The 17,749-nt window shown below is 36.8% G+C and overlaps 1 protein-coding gene across 1 annotated transcript in view; it reads right to left on the reverse strand.

Annotated features, from left to right (window-relative positions):
- whrna (whirlin a) overlaps positions 1–17,749 on the reverse strand; it is a 585,387-nt gene that overhangs the window by 324,044 nt on the left and 243,594 nt on the right. Inside the window, 1 exon segment of the mRNA XM_030149708.1 lies at positions 14,630–14,755. Within this exon segment, the coding sequence (XP_030005568.1) occupies positions 14,630–14,755 (126 nt within the window).

Here is a 17,749-nt window from a genome sequence, read left to right on the forward strand (position 1 = left end):
ATTTTGTATTTTTACTTTTTTACAAAGTCCAATCAAACATTCTGTGAGACAAAGTCAATAACAATTAAAAGAGAAAAGGGGGGGGGGTACACAAAGGTATTATTACACAACTTCAACACTATAAATGAATATACAATAAAATAATAAAACAATAAATAAAAAGGAAGAACACCCAGACTAACCTTGTGACAGGGTCAGTTTCCTTTCATTCAAGAGCTACTTCAACATCCCAAGAGTTATAAATGAGCTGAGATGTTCAATACGGCATCCGGTGACATTTGCTATCGCCAAACTAATTTAATTTAGTGCAGAGAGCTATTAGAGAGAACAAGTCAGAGTCTTCAAGCAACTCTGTTTACTTCACCAAACTTGACCTACTTTACAGAAAACAGCCGTGTCTCAACTTAACAAACAACATATGCTTCCTTCTAATTCACTGCAACTCTGCAAAGCAATTACTTTAGATTGACCACACGCTGTAGGAGAAGAAGAAGAAGAAGAAGAAGAAGAAGAAGAGGAGGAGGCGTAAAAGAATAGCTTGAGGAAATGTGTAAAAGAAAGAAGGCGGCTGAGTTGGAGACCTTTTGTTGTCATGTCACTGCAACAGAATCACTAAAAAGGACATTTCACCACCAACAGGAGACGAGAAGACCAAATGTGATTGGACAGGCCGTCCCGGTGGTGGCATAGATCTAATCACCGACAGGTCCGGTGATGACCCCCTCACCCCCCCTCACCCCCCCTCACCCCCCCTCAACCCCCACCCTGCACGTCAGCTTGGCACTTCTCATGTATTGCATTAGATCGCTTCCTGTTTCTTTGTATGTGTACGTTCAGTGAGGACAGTGAAGGCAGCGGAGTGGAAAACACACCAGACCAGGGGTGTCAAACTCATTTTAGTTCAGTTCCACATTCAGCTAAATCGGATCTGCAGTGGGCCGAACCAGTAAAATAATCACAAAATAATATATAAATAATGTCAACTCTAAATTTTTCTCTGTGATTTAGAGCGAAAAAAGTAAATTTACATTATGAAAAGGTTTACATCTACAAACTATCCTTTCAAAAGATGTGAATGACATGAACAAACTGAAAAAATAAGTGTAATTTTAACAATATTCTGCTTCAGTTTATCATTTACACATGTACATTCTAACTTACAGATCACAGTGGATCTACAAACACACAACATTTAATAACAGGCAGAATGCTGTTAAAATTGTACTTACGACATACTTAAGACATTTCAGGTTGTTCATATTTGTTCAGGTTATTCAAATTTTTTGCGAAATTATATTTTCTTTTAGTGTAAATACATGAAAATATTTACATTTACAAAGAGAAAAATTTGGAATTGTCATTATTTCTATGTTATTATGATAGTATTCACTGGTCCTGCCCACTTTAGATTGAATTAGTCTGAATGTGGAACCTGAATTAAAATTATCGTTAATATCTTCAGTGTAATTTTTGCACTTCACAAATTCATCCCAAGGGCCGGACTGGACCTTTTGGTGGGCCGGATTTGGCCCCCGGGCCGCATATTTGACACCTGTGCACCAGACAATAATAGCAATGACAAAACAGTCCAAGGCAAGAAAAACAAGAGATGTTTAGAGAAGAGGCAGAAGAAAATAGTGACTATACTAATGTTAGATGCTAGGGCTGTGTATTGGCAAGAATGTGGCGATACGATACAAATCCCAATATAAGGATCACGATACGATATATCATGATACTGTTAAAAAGGCCATTTTTGGTTTGTTTCTTTTTTTAAAATGATTATTTCCTTGAAGAATTGAACTACACTAGAAATCTGCACAAATACTAAACACATTTTTATTTGATCACAACAGGATCTAATGTTACATCACAAAATGTTCCTGTGTTAAAAGTCAAAATTCTGTTTTACAGACATGACAGTTTAAGATCCTGTTCAAATGTTCATGTTCTATTAGTTCAGAACTAACATCAGAACATTACACTGGTCAACAACAAGTTTTTTGAGCTGATTTAGGATAATTTTGGTGTGCTGAATCCAAAAATCACATTCATTTTGCTCAATCGGGTCAACTTTCTGAACTATGCTACATATTGGCTGTTTAACATTTTTGCTTACATTTATGGGCATTTTCACATCATATGATACAAAATTCTTTCATATTTCTTGCAATAAACGAGTTCTGAAGATTTTACTTTTGCCAATTTATGATTGGTTTTTTTTTAATATTACAGGTGAATGAAATGGCTTCGACTAAAAGATCTAGCAAAAATAAGCCTGATGTATTCTGCTACATCTGCGCTGAATACATAATAAATAATAAATACATCCTGTTAGAAAATGATTTTTTTCTCTTAAATCCTATTTTGGGTGAGGACTACATAAAAAAATCAACTGATAAAGTCACAAGAATGTAATCAATTTTGTGAGAAGATCAAATTTTTCAAAATCAAATTAGCAAAAAAACCTGACCTGATTGAAAAAAACAGATGTCATTTTTGGATTTAGCGGTGCAAAATGGTCCTAATTCAGCTGAAAAAACTTAGACAACTTGCAAAAAACATTTTTTTGTAACCCAGTGTTATTTTAGTTCAATCCCAACAAAGGAACTAACATTATTTAATATTAGAGTGTTAAATAAGAATACACAAAATATAAACAAAAAACAAAAAAAGACTAAAATGAACCTCCACAATACCTGCATTTGAATAAATACCTAAAAATATCGATACAGTACTTTTTAATATCGATACAGTATTGTTAAATGAAATATCGCGATATACTGCAGAACCGATATTTTCTTACACCCCTTGTAGATGCCATGCATCTCTCACAAACTGATCATTTTGTTCCATACTTGAAGCAAAACAAACAGCAGATTGTTGAACATCTAAGAGGCTTGGATGACAACATGAGAGCTGATGATGAGGGATTCATGGATGTGAGTGTTGGTCCAGAGGTGGAGGTTCAACTGGTTTGGTTTCTTGCCAGCAGATTCATGGCACTGATTCAACTTGTTTGGCTTCAGTAACAAAAACATGAGAGAATAATGAACATAATATTATAATGGCTATAAAACTAACAGAGAGACTAGAGCAGAGGTGTCAAATTCATTTTAGTTCAGTTCCACATTCAGCTAAATCGGATCTGCAGTGGGCCGAACCAGGAAAATAATAACATAATTATATATAAAAAATAATGTCAACTCCAAAGTTTTCTCTGTTTTAGAGAAAAAAAAAAGTTGATATACATTATGTAAAGGTTTACATCTGCAAACTATCTTTTCAAAAGATGTGAATAACATGAATAAACTGAAAAAATAAGAGTAATTTTAACAATATTCTGCTTCAGTTTTTCATTTACACATGTACATTATAACTTACAGATCACAGTGGATCTACAAACACACAAAACATTGAATAACAGACAGAATCTTGGTAAAATTGTACTTACTTCTCTTGAGGCATTTCAGGTTGTTCATATTTGTTCAGGTTATACACATTTTTTGTGAAATTACACTTTGTTTTAGTGTAAATGCATGAAAATATTTACATTTACAAAGGACACATTTACATTTACAGTGGACATTTACAAAGGGAAAAGTTTAGAGTAGACATTATTTATATGTTGTTATGATAATATCTTACTTGTCCTGCGTACTTCAGATTGAATTGGTCTGAATGTGGAACCTGAACTAAAAGGATTGTTAATTTCTTAGTGTAATTTTTGCATTTCACAAATTCATCCCAAGGGCCGGACTGGACCCTTTGGTGGGCCGGATTTGGCCCCCGGGCCTCATGTTTGACACCTGTGGACTAGAGCATGGGTCGGCAACCTTTGCAATCTGAAGAGCCATTGTGGGATAGAAAAAGAAAAACAAAACTGTCTGGAGCCAAAAGATACCCAAAAATCTATCCTCAAACTGATGACTGTTTAAGAAGCTCTTTAGGATTATTTTTACAAAATATGTGGAAAATCATAGTTTCAGTGCATTTACAGAACTACAAAGAAATGACAAAACTAAAGAAAACAGTGATATTTGTCATTATTTTTTGTTTGATGCAAAAATCAGTTGGTAGGTGAAGATTTTCTTTGCAATGGAGAAGACAGATGAATACCTTCTGTGGTATAAAATTAAGAAGTAATTTACTACACTGTGTCTGGTCATGTCTAAACATTCAATCCTACTGGGTAGATATTTTACAAGATGTGGAAAAAATTCTTGGAGTGTCTTTGAAACTGGACCCTTTATCTCTACTATTGGGATATCCAAATGGGGACATTATCGACACCAGCTTGAAAAAACTGTATGATATCCTCGCATATGCTGCAAGGAAAATATCTTCATGTCTTGGATAAATGACAAGCCTCCCACTAAAAGGACTTGGCATAAAATCCTTATGGAATGCATTCCTATGGACTATTTGACCTGTTTACTTCATTCGTCAAAGGGACAGTTTATGAAAATGTGGACTCCATACCTCTGTTTCACAGACTCATCAGTCACTTCTGTGCTTTCAGACCTCATCAATGACTGAAAGTCTTTGGTGCCTGTTTACAATTAGATCACTACTGATCTCACCTGCCACTGCTTGATTGTCTGATCTTCATTTTATCTTCACTATAACTCCAGACTGTGGACTAATTGCTTTATCTTGGATTAGTATACCTTTTTTTTTCTTTCTCTGCTTATCTTCCAGCAGCTTCATTTTTTTTTTTTTCTTATAGACCGGGTGTTGTACTGAGCCATTTGTTGTGAAAAAAAAGTCTAATAAAATCTAGTAAAGATAATTGAAAAAAAAAAAAAAAAAGTAATTTACTTTTGCTACTATTACTATATAGTTTTTTTTTTATTTATTTGGAGTAGAGTCGACATTTTTGCAACTGCATAACCTCAGGATCACTTTATCGCAATGGCAAAATGTGAAAAAAAAAAAAAAGTGTTATTCATTTATATATGGTTGTTGACAAAGCCACATTGAGCCACTGGAAAAGGGCCCAAGAGCCATATGTGGCCCCAGAGCCACAGGTTGCCCAACCCTGGACTAGAGTCTGATGAGCAAACAAAATGAAGAAGGTTATATTTAACCCATACAGACCCAAACATCCACCACCAACCAAAACCATCTACTGATCTAAACTGTTTAATACCTGTTGATCCAGTAATCCTATCAATACATGCCAATAATTGGTGTAAAATACAGTTCTTCATCTTTCCATGGTCATCAGATATGACCATATTTGGACGTTCAGAGGCTCTGTAGTTACCGTGGAAACACCGTCATCTTCTACAACATTAATTCATCAGTAAAACCCATGGAGTTGGATCAATGACAGTGGATGGACACATTGGATTCATGTTCAATTATTGATATATTTGCTGATAAAGTCACACTGTGAGACGCAGGTCTTGTGCTAGATGGCAGACGACTAGCGACGTGTGGCTTTAAATCCTGCTCTAAACCATGCAATTTAATTAATTTAAATTCATTTCAAAATAAAAAACTAAAGAGAAAATGTATGAACCAAAAAGGAAAAGAAGAAATGACAAATTCTAAGTTGTTTTTTCTTGATGAATGTTTTTGATTTGCAAATGTAAGTTATATTCTGACTGATGGATGTTTGTTTGTTTCTTTGCACTAACTTTGTATCTGTGTAATTTTGCACCTTTGTACTGAACAGTGAAAAGGTCAAGTTCCTGTTTTGCTACATGAAAACCTTTTGTGGTTAAGCGTGTATGTTGAACATTTTCACGGGGTAATGGAGTAGTTTGGAGAACACCGGCGGTCATGCATTTCACAGGCACGCAGACTTTTTGCCCAGGGCGTAGCAAAAACAGTTACTTGGTGTATAAAATATAAAGATGGCTGGGGCGGTAATCCATTAACCAAAATTAACTGAACAATGAACATTTGACAGATAAACAGAACCGCAGTGCTGCAGTTTCACAACCACAGTTTGTCATGTCTGTTATGGATTGGGGTTGTCTCTGTCAACTCACCATAGATTTTTTTATTAGTAAGTATTTTATTATTTTACTTATGTAGCATAATGACTGTGGGCAATTCAGGTACTGACAATATAGTTTGCAACTGGCCAATTGAAGGCTCAAGGCAATGCAAGAAAGGATGACAGCCAAAGTCAATTTCTGTTGCTTTGCTTATCACTGTCCTCTGTTGACTTTCTTCTCTCAATAAGTGGAGTGGTCACATGGCACCATTCGAGATGTTTTATTTTAATTGCTAGTGCTATTTCTCAATAGTTCTTTAGGTTCTGGACAATGGTTGCATTTTACTATTATGTTCTTCTTGAACTGCAGCATCTGAAACCGACCACAATGAACATTTGACAGATAAACAGAATCACAGTGCTGCAGTTTCACAACCACAGTTTGTCACGTTTGTTACGGATTGGGATTGGCTCTGTTAACTCAACATAGATTTTTTATCAGTAAGTTGTTTTTGTTTTTTTTTGTCAATTAGTGGAAATTTCAGGCGACCCCATTTGAATTCCAGGCGACCCCACGTGGGGTCCCGACCCCAAGGTTGAAAAACACTGAGGTAAACAGTCATTGTCAGACTGATCTGATTAAAAAAAAAAAAAAAAAAAAAACTCAGTCGTGAGGAAAGTTAAACTTGCTCTAAAACACAAAAATAAATAGCAGTTCTTGTTCCTAAAACTTTAAATCATTGGTGAATATTTGTGGTCACAGACGACTACTACTTCAGTGTAATGAGTTCAGGGTTTGAGCCATTTCTGGGCTCTGATCCAACACATCTAAGGCCTTTTATCTTCCCAATGTTATCCTGAAAGTAAAGCAGAACACACCTGTTGATCAAACCCTTTCCTCTGTCCTCAGCCTTTCACCTGCCGGGAAACAAATGGAGTCTGAGTTGAGTGGAGGAGGTTCATTTTTCTAAAGATGGAGGACGCTCTTTTACACGTTTGCTCCAAAATACAGATACTGATCTTTGTCTTTTGTTTTGTACCACTTGTGGAGTTACTTAAATGATCGAGGCTGAGAGTGTTTGTATAACTGTTCCAAGGAGGATAAAGGTCCTTTGAGCCTAAAAACAGATGATCCTACTCAGCAACTCAGTTTATTGAACACACTTCCATCCTGGGCCCTTTTTCCTTTTGTCAACAGTACATTTCATTTATGTTTCATGAACTGCAGGTCTTCCATAGGCTGCAGGATCCTTCGGTTTTAAGACTGAAGTGGATGTGATACTCATATGTATAAATACTGAAGAATATTATAGAAGAAGTAGGGATGCAAATTATTGATTAATGTATTAATCCTTCGTTGGTTGACCTTATCGATCGATTAACAATTAATTGTTAAACGGTGATTTTCCTGTGAACCTGAATTTGTCTTTCAATATAGTCTATAACACAGGTGTCAAACATGTGTCCTGGGGGCCAAATTCGGCCCCACCAAAGGGTCCAATCTGGCCGACGGGATGAATTTGTGAAATGCAAAAATTACACTGACGATATTAACAATCAATGGTGTCGAAATCATTTTAATTCAAGTTCCACATACAGACACATACTGACTCTTGGTGTGGACCCAAATGGACCACTGACACAAATGTCAGTGGTCAAAAAAAAAGGATTTATTTAACAAAAGTTCTCAAAGTACAAAAATGGATTAACAAAAAGAGAAAGCCCAATGTGCTCTAAAAATTCCTAATAACTAAAAGAGAAATACAACGTACTCTATACAAACTAAAAGCCTGATGTAGATAACATGAGGTTCAAGATTCACGATTCTAGATACTTAACAGATGATGCTCTTCTCAAGATCACAGAAACGACGCACTGACAACAGACAAAGGGAGAGGGGAAGAATATATAGGGAAGGTAGGGATCACAAACATGTGTAGGCAATTACATGAGGAACACCAAGGTGCAGGCAATAAAGGGATTAGGCAAGACAGAGACAAGACTGACAGCGTGCAGACAAAAAACAGGAAAGAGACCACCATCACCAAAATAAAACAGGAAGAGAACAAAAAACCCTAAACTAACTCAACATAACCGTCGACACATGACACATACAGTCCAGTTAGATTTCAAGTGGGTCAGAACCAGTAAAATATTATCATAATAACCTGTAAATAATGATAATCACAAATTTTCTCTTTGTTTTTTGGTGTAAAAAAGTAAAATTACATGAAAATGTTTACATTAACAAACTATACTTTCATTAAAAATGTGAATTACCAGAACAAATATGAACAAACAGAAATGTCTTAAGAAAAGTAAATGCAATTTCACCAATATTCTGCCTGTTACTAAATGTTTTGTGCGATTGTAATGCACATGTGTAAATGATAAACTGAGGCAGAATATTGTTAAAATTATGCAATTCAGGTTGTTGATGTTATTCAGATTTTTAAGGAAACTTTGTAGATGTAAACCTGATCATAATTTAATTTAACTTTTTTCACTGTTATTATTTCACTGGTGCGGCCCACTGGAGACCAATTTGGGCTAAATGTGGAACTGAACTAAGATGAGTTTGAGAGCCCTGGTCTATAAGAATAAAAGCAAAAATATTGTTTATATATGTCATGAAAAAAGCATGTCATATTCCTTAATGATTGATTTATTGAACCATTAGATACAGTACAGCAGGGGTGTCCAAACTTTTTTTCAGGAGGGCCAGATCTGATAATGTGGACATTGCCAGGGGCCAGTGGTCCCTTTGGACATTTTTTAAACCGTAAAAATTACATATAAATGCGCTGTTCTACAACAATTTTATTTTCATTGTCACAATATCATTTTTTTAAATGGCAATGTAACCAAATCTAAGCCACTCAGGTGTGAACAAATAAAAAAACAAACAAAAAAAAAAACATTTCTGCCTTCCTTTCACATCTGGAGTCAGATAACATAGAACAAACTGTATGGAGTATCTTAAACTTCCAAGTTGATAAAAAATCTTAACCCCACATTCATTTTAAACATGACTTATATAAGTAATCATTACTCATATATTACTCAGTAATGCAAAGTCTGTTAACGTTTCAGATGAAAACATATGACTCTTACTCTTGTCTTTCACAAAATCATTCAGAAAGTAATATTTTGTGTCACATCTACAAGTACATAACACCAGCAGTTATAGGCAACTAACCTGGCAACTTGGTAGCTTGCCTTGGTGGTGAATTCATTGAACTCCCAGGTTCACATGAAGAGTCACTGTTGTGAGTTTAAAGCAGCTTGAATTTGCTTCACTTTTTCGGAGCGCTCACTCCCTGCTAGCTTGTTGTATGTGTTAGCTTGTTTTGTCTGCTAGTGTCTCTTTACATTGAATTTCTTAAACAAGGCAACAGTCTCTTGACAAATTAGGCAAATACAATCGCCTCGATTTTCAGTGAAAAAAAAAAATTGTAATTCCCATCTCTCCTGGAAGCGGCGGCCCTCACTGTCAACTTCCATTTTTTTATTTACAGGCGCCATGGTTAGAAATTAGTGAGAAGGGTTCACGGCAAAGTCACTGAGCCAGATAGAGTTAGAGTGGTGCTGCCACCATGAGGCGAAAGGAGAAACTGCATTTTGAACCTTTTGTGATTCATGTACTCAGTTCAACAGTCCAAGCGGGCCATAAATAATACATTCTAAAACCCAAGCTGTGGGCCGTCTAAAATCTGACCGCGGGCCATGATTGGCCCCCGGGCCGGACTTTGGACACGCCTGCAGTACAGACAGTGACATTTATGGAGTAGAACTAAAGGAATTATGCAGAGAAATAAAATAAAATAAATGGATCTGAAGAGGGGCAGTTTAGAAGAAATGGGCATTTCTGACTTTGCATCACCGACATGATGGGCAATTAACTGACAATAATTTAATCGAGTAAATTCTTATCGACTATTTATCAATAGTTGATTAATTGATTACATTCTTAATAATAAGTACTAAAATATTCTACTGACATTAACCCTCAAAAATAGAACCAATGTCCCTGTATCACATCGACATGTTCCATTAAGAATCAATAAAAGACTGATTGATTGTGAGGTTGTCAGGTTCTATGTTAGAGTCCTGGGATCAATCAATCTCCCTCTTCTCTAAATCTGTTAAGATTAATGAGCACTTTTTTTTTAAAATCAAATTGTGTTATTGCAACACAACTGAAGAAAAGAAGCTAAAAATCCAGTGAAACACAACAGGAATGTAAAAAAAAGGAAGAAAATAACAAAAAAAAATCCTAATATATATGAGGAAATATTCTAAACAGAACACAACACCCAATAGAAGTGTATGGATGTTTTCTCTACAAACTACAATTTCTTTTTAACTTTAACTGTCGCTCCATTTTGATGATGAAAAAGAAAAACACACAGTACTCCAAATATGACTTTAGATCCTTCATCACAAATACAAATACAATCATCTCTTCCTAAACTGTTTTTGGCGTTTCTAATACCCACTTCTGCAGAGAAAATCCAATAATTAAAACACACACACCTCTTCTCTGCCTGTTTACTCTAACATTCAGACACTCATCTTTGTGTTTGTTCAGAAAAACCTGGATTTTCTCCGTTGAAAGTCTTTGAAAACAGTTTCTATAGCTTATAAAGTACTTCTGCATATTCTCTGAAAAGCCTCTTATTCTTTCATATCATACCAGCAATAATCACAAAGTTATCCTGACAAAGCCCGTTTTTTTTTTTTTTTTTTTCTTTATCAAAGCCTCAGAGAGGGAACAATATGAGCAGAGTCTGGAATAGAACAAAACTGTCCAAACCAACCAAAGCCAAAAAGAAGACGTACAGTTTGTTTATCATTTTCCATGAGTTCAACTACAACATCAGGTGAGTTTACATTGAACTGAGCAAAATCATGGTTTGGTGTTTGCACCTGTAAACATCCCATCCAGATTTCAGAGTGATTTCAGATACAAGAATGTGATATATGTGCAAATGTCAGGACGTAACTAGTTATAGACGTAACAAATTGAGAAGGAATTGAAACGGCTCGTAGAAATCCACTGGATTCTTGTCGGAATGAATATAAAGACAGCTTTACAGCACCTGGAGGGTTCAAATTCAAACTGTATGAGCTATTAGGGTCCAAACACACAAATAAATGAACCAAAGACTAATAAAAGTGAGTTTAGCTAAATATGGGCCCTTTTAAGCTGAAAACAGCGCACAGTCAGAGGCACAAGATTCAAATGATGCAAGAAGCAACTGGATGAAAACAATGAAAAACATGCAACAAGTTGAACAGCACTGAGGAGCTCCTTCTTAAAAAATCAATGCACCCACTACACTGCACTATGTATGTTTTATATAAAGTCTAATAATAGTATTCGTGTATTTTTCTACTTTATTAAATGAGAAGTTAGAAGGTGTCGATGTTACAGTCTGAATTGCCTTTCATAGTGCTCTTCTCTTTGTATTTATTGTAGTATTTTGCTTCTTTTTCCTCTATATCTTACCAATTTTAACGCATACATTTATCTTGTTTACTCTAAACATTATTCATGCTTTTTGCTGCTGTAAAATGGTAAGTTTCCCCTGTGCATAACTAATAACGTATTGTCTCATTTTATCTTAACAAGATGAAAACAACGTAAGAGATGCAAAAGGGTGCATCAAGACACAGCAAGATGAAAGCGACACTAAAGAAACCCCTTAAGACCTACCATACTGAATTTAATACCTTTTAAAGACTTCTTTAAGATCTGAAATGCAGATTTGTACATTCAAGACTTTTTAAGACCCCGCAGGAACCTTGTATTTCAAAGTGGACGTGACAAAACCAACACAAGTGTGCATGTATAAAACATGTACAAAACAAACTATCCAGAAGCATCTCAGTCCTGGCCAGAGCGAAGGGGACCTAAGATCGAAAATCACTTCAGATTTTCTACAATTCATTGATCTAACCCTATTTAAGTTACTGTTTGGAGGTATGGGGAAATACATTTACAAGTTCATTACAAAGACTTTTTCTACTGCAAAAAAGAGCAATAAGAATCGTTCACAATGTTGGTTTTGGGAACACACAAATCCACTTTTTTATGATCTAAAACTTTAAAACTCACTGACCTTATGGAATTCAAAACTATTCAAAAAATGTATAAAGCAAAGAATAACTTAAGGCGGCCATACACTGTGCGATTATTTCGATCGTTGCACGCAGCTCCATCTCAAACTGTGCGAATCAGTCGTACAGTCAGGTTCACGATTCCTGTTCTCACACTGCACGGACCGACGCTCGTATGCGACCTGACTGCTCACACTGTAGGACCATACACCACAGGACGCACGACACGTTCGAGTGTTGTATCCGGAAATACAACGTTAAAATACCAAGGAATCCGTAAAAGTGCATATAGACGATTGTGTATTGGCTTGAGTCACGAAATGGTAGTGCTAAACAAAAACCAACAAGCTGCTTTGGTAATATGTGCCATTATCTGTGAGGAATCAAAAAAGAAGAAAAGACAACGATGTGTTTGGTGCAGGAATTGGTTGTCCAGACGTGGACAGTATGGGCTGTCATCCAGGAACTAGAGGTAAGCTGCAACAGCCAAACTGCACTAGGACAATAGCCAGCTACTGTTAGCTTGTACGCTACTGTACGCTTCTGTGTTCGCGCATGCACAGTGTGAGAATTTGAGGCACATCGGTTCGTGGCACTGCTTTGACAGTACGATACACTCACGAGGAGCGAGCAGGATTTCAGACAGCTCCGTTTTCCTTGCGAACACACGATTGCTGGTCGTGAGGTGGTCGTGAGGTGCTAATCGCTTCTCTTTACCCCATGTACACTGCACCAAGCATGACACACGATTAGAGGCACATCGGGCCCGATCCCAGAAAGAGTCGCACGAGTGAGAAATCGTCTCTAAACTCGCACAGTGTAAGGCCGCCTTTAGTGCCAGGCAATATTCAAGAAATGTTTTGTGAAAGAGAGGGAGGCTATGGTTTAAGAGGAAAATTAAATGTAAAGATTCCTAAAGTAGGCACTACATTAAAAAAGTTTCTGTACCACCATCTGTGGAGAAAAATTGTGGAACAAATTGTGTGTGGAGATAAATAAATATCAATCATAATTCAGTTCAAAAAAAGATATAAAAAATTATTCTTGTGAGGTCCAGTATTTAATAATGACAATGAGGCCTTTTTGTTTATGGATGATGTTGTTGATAAATCTCCTGTAATTATTGAAGAAAACAGTTGAATTGTTGAGTCTGTTTGTATGACTGTACTGACATGAACATATTGTTGGGTGTAATTCAGTTACTGCATTATGTATTTGTTGTGGTTTGATGTTAAAATTAGGAAAATAGTATTGTTTGACTCTTGTATCAAGTTCGTGATAAAGGTGTAAAAGCACTGAGGGGTTGGATTAAATAAGTTTATACTTCTTCCTACTCCTTTTCGACCATGCAGAATTCAGACTTATATGTGCTTGGAGATAGATTCTGTTCATTTGAATGTTTTATTTTGTTTTTATTTTTTTGGGGGGGACTTGGGACTTGGGACTAAGAACTTCTTGGGACTAAGAACCTCTGGACGGAGGTTCTTAGTCCCAAAGTGCAGGACACAGCATTATAAAAACAGCTTTGTTCCTGTCGCCGTCACTGAGCTCAATAAGAAACAGTGACATTGCACTTTACTAACTTATTTAGTTATTTATTCCATTTATTTGCTCTATTTATTATTATTGTGACTTCAAATTTTAATTTTTTTAATTTTATGTTCTTATTCTGGTTTTTATCCCAGATTGTTTTTATCTTTTCTGGTTTTTATTGTGTTTTATTGCATCTTGTTTTTATTTATTTGATCGTATCTATTTTATTTACTTATCCATGCTGCTATACTGATGAATGGTGGAACACTGAGCACTTTGTGTCCTGTCTGTAAGCATGATCAAGTGGCTGTCTTGCATGTATAATGTACGTGTTGTAATGCCAAGGCAATTACAGTCTACTCTCGTTATACCGCCAACTTCCGTTCACGGCCAAATTGGCAGTATAGCGAAAATGGCGTTACAACGGGTTGCGTCCATAATGTGCATGTCTTTACTATATGATGTCTATGCTGCCTCCGTTAACCCGTTCTAATTGTGTTTCTAAATAAATCTTGATTCTGTTATGTTGTAAGGGATCATTTAAAGTGGGGAAACATTTGAAGCATTATTATACCGTGTCGGGAAATGACACCCCATCATCTTGAGGCTTTGGCTTAATCCCACGTCCTCTTCCCGACATCCTGACCTACTGAGTGTTCTGCGATAAATGAACGGTGGCCGTTCCGTAGACCTACTCGAAGCTTGTCGCGATCAGCGTCTGGCGCGTTTGTTTCAGTGCATTGTTAAAATTTATGTGTACTCGATGGCAATCACGCTGGCGGTATAACGGTCGGGGAATCAATGGTATAAGTGTTGTTTGTGCATGGAACTGGGCTGGCGGATGGCGATAGGCGGAAATGCGGGTATAACGGCGGGCGGTTTAACGAGAGTAGACTGTACCTAGACTGCAAAACAAATCTACCTACAGATATAAATAAAGTAACCTTGACCCTGACCATTTTGTTTTTTTTTTTTGCATGTTCAAAACAAATAAAGACAAACAAACAAACAAACAAATAGTACCTTGAGTCCTCCACACTCTGCTGCCGAGCCCTGGTCGACTCCGGTGATGTAAATACCCAAAGCGTATTCGGCTCCGCCTCGGATCATCAGCCCCAGGGAGCGGCCGTCGTCTAAAACCAGGTTGACCTATTAACGCACACACGCGCACACACACACACACATACACACACACACACACACACACACACAGAAAGAGCAGAGACAGCAGATAAATATGTGAAATCATGAGAACCAGACACTTGTAAAATATGAGCATTTTAAATGACATTTGGCAGCACATTTCGGTGGCCTTGCTCGACAGGCTGCCAGATTTGCTTGCGCTCACGCTGAATGGGAGATGGGAAACACAATGCTGAGCCCAGATTTATAGTCGGGAGAAGAAAGAGCTTCTGAGGCGGCTTCTGTGCGGTGACTGTGTCTGTAATGAAGAGGCTCAAATTGTTGTGATTAGAGCCGTGACTGTTAGAATTGGCCGATCAGTTTGTTTACAAGACTCAGCCCATGTCACTCACCCCCGAGAAGCACAGCAGATAATATGTGTCATCGTCTGCATGTAAAGAATCCACATTTCACAGATGAAAGTAGACGACTATATGCCTGCGCTATACAGCCTAATGAAAACATCCCTGCAGGAGGTTCATAACAGCATGACTGTCACCGCTCCTGCATTAGTCAAAAGGTCTTTTCTTTAAGGCAGGACTCTCAAACTCATTTTCTTTCAGGTTCAATATTCAGCCTGATTTGATCTCCAGTGGGCCAGACCAGGAAAATAACAGAACCTATAAATAATGGCAACTGCAAATTCCTGTCTTTGTTTTAGTGCAAAAAAAGAAACCATTAAATAATGAAAATGCTTACTTTTATAAACTATCCAAACAAAAAAGATGCGACAACTTAGAAAAACTAAAATTTCTTCAGAAAAATAAATCCAATTTTAACAATATTCCACCTCAACTTATCATTTCTACATGTGCATTATGGATCGGATCTACAAAGACACTAAACACTGAGGAACAGGCAGAAAAGAGTTCAAATTGTGTTTAATTTTCTTTAGACATTTCAGTTTGTTCATATTTGTTCAGGTTATTCACATTTTATTGTTACAGGAGAGTTTATAAATGCCTTCACCCATAAGTAGCTGGGATAGGCTCCAGTGAACCCCATGACCCTAGTGAGGATAAAGCAGGTTCAGAAAATGAATGAATGAATAACACTGGTCAACAACAAATTTATTGTTGAAGTTTTTTGAGCTGGTTTAGGATAATTTTGGTGTGCTGAATCCAAAAATCACATTAATTTTGCTCAATCAGGTCAACTTTCTGAACTATGCTACATATTGGCTTTTTAACATTTTTGCTTACATTTATGGGCATTTTCACATCATGCGATACAAAATTCTTTCATATTTCTTGCAATAAACGAGTTCTGAAGATTTTACTTTTGCCAATTTATGATTAATGGTTTTTTTACTATTACAGGTGAATGAAATGGCTTTGACTAGAAGATCTTGCAAAAATAAGCCTGATGTATTCTGCTACACCTGCGGTGAATACATAATAAATAATAAATATATCCTGTTAGAAAATGATTTTTTTTTGTCTTAAAACCTATTTTGGGTGCGAACTATATAAAAAAATCAACTGATAAAGTCACAAAAATGTAATCAATTTAGTGAGAAGATCAAATTTTTCAAAATCAAACTAGCAAAAAAACCTGACCTGATTGAGAAAAACAGATGTCATTTTTGGATTTAGCGCTGCAAAATGGTCCGAATTCAGTTGAAAAAACCTAGACAACTTGCAAAAACATTTTTTTGTAACCCAGTGTAATAAAATAAAATAAGACATCTTGAATAAAATAAAATAAGATACAGAATTTTTTTTTAAAAAGGGAGGGGGGATTTATGCATGATAATAGTTTTATTATGGGAAGTCGTGACTTTCTTGAAATTCCATGAGTTTATAATTACTCATCTATATGCTCTGCAGGTGACAATATCTGAATCAATCATACAGTCAACTTTTAGTTCCAGCAATTTCAAAGTTTCAAAAACAAAACCAAAACCATGCTGCTGTTGAAAACAAATTGGATTTCCTGCTGCCTAAACAGGCTGTGACACTGAGCGCAGGATGCTCCATGTACTGAGCTGCAGTTTCCAACCCACTCAGGAAACACCATATACATGTGAATGTGACAGGAATCTAAAAGACCGCTGGAGAAAGAAAGCAGACACTTCAATATTCAGTTTGTGTGACAGCTGAGCAGATATGTGTGAGTCTGGCAACACATCTCTTATCACGTTTTATTTATTTAGAAGACAGATTCAGCATGTCTGTGCTTCACAATACGGAAAAATATAACCATGTTCTATCAAGAATTAATACCAAGTTGAATTTGTGAGGTTGTCAGGTTCTGTTCTATGTTCCAGTCCTGTGGTCTGGATGCAGAAGATCAATCTAACAACAGAAGTGGGCGGTACTTTCACTGGAGGAGAACTGAACTAATTCAATCAAAGTCCATACTTCTATCAGTGATCATTAAAGGTGTGGGAGACTTTCGTGACCAATTTTCCATCAGATCTGTCAAACCTCAGTCATATCCTCAGTATCATGAATCTACCAGTCTTTCTGTCATTACTCACCTGAATCTCTTGCATTACTGTGAACAGTTTCTTAGTTCCATCCACCAGAAACAAACCATGTGTTTACAAACTGAGCCGGGAGGGAACTCGGGCATCTGAGGAATTTTGTCACGACGTGCATTGAGGGAAACGGAGGCTTGCGCAGCCACCTGACAGCAGCAGCTGCTGAAGACACGATGCGGAAACGGCAGGAGCTCCCTTCCTTCTATGCAAATTCCTGTAGCTGTTTCCGCCTTTCAAACGTTTCCGCGTGTTTGTTTCATCCATGTAATATCATATGGTTGCGCCACCGCTGCCAGTGGCTGCGTGAACCTCCCTTTCCCACAATACACGCCGCGATAAAATTCCTCAGATGCCCGAGTTCCCTTCTGGCTCTGTAACCATTTACATGTTATAAACCATCAACGTATGGACCATTAGAAGTAAGGCCAAAATTTTAATGTCTCAGAAATTCATCAAAAATTTAAAAAATCTAGGTT

Source organism: Sphaeramia orbicularis, chromosome 12 (assembly GCF_902148855.1).
Source record: "Sphaeramia orbicularis chromosome 12, fSphaOr1.1, whole genome shotgun sequence".
NCBI lineage: Eukaryota > Metazoa > Chordata > Actinopteri > Kurtiformes > Apogonidae > Sphaeramia > Sphaeramia orbicularis.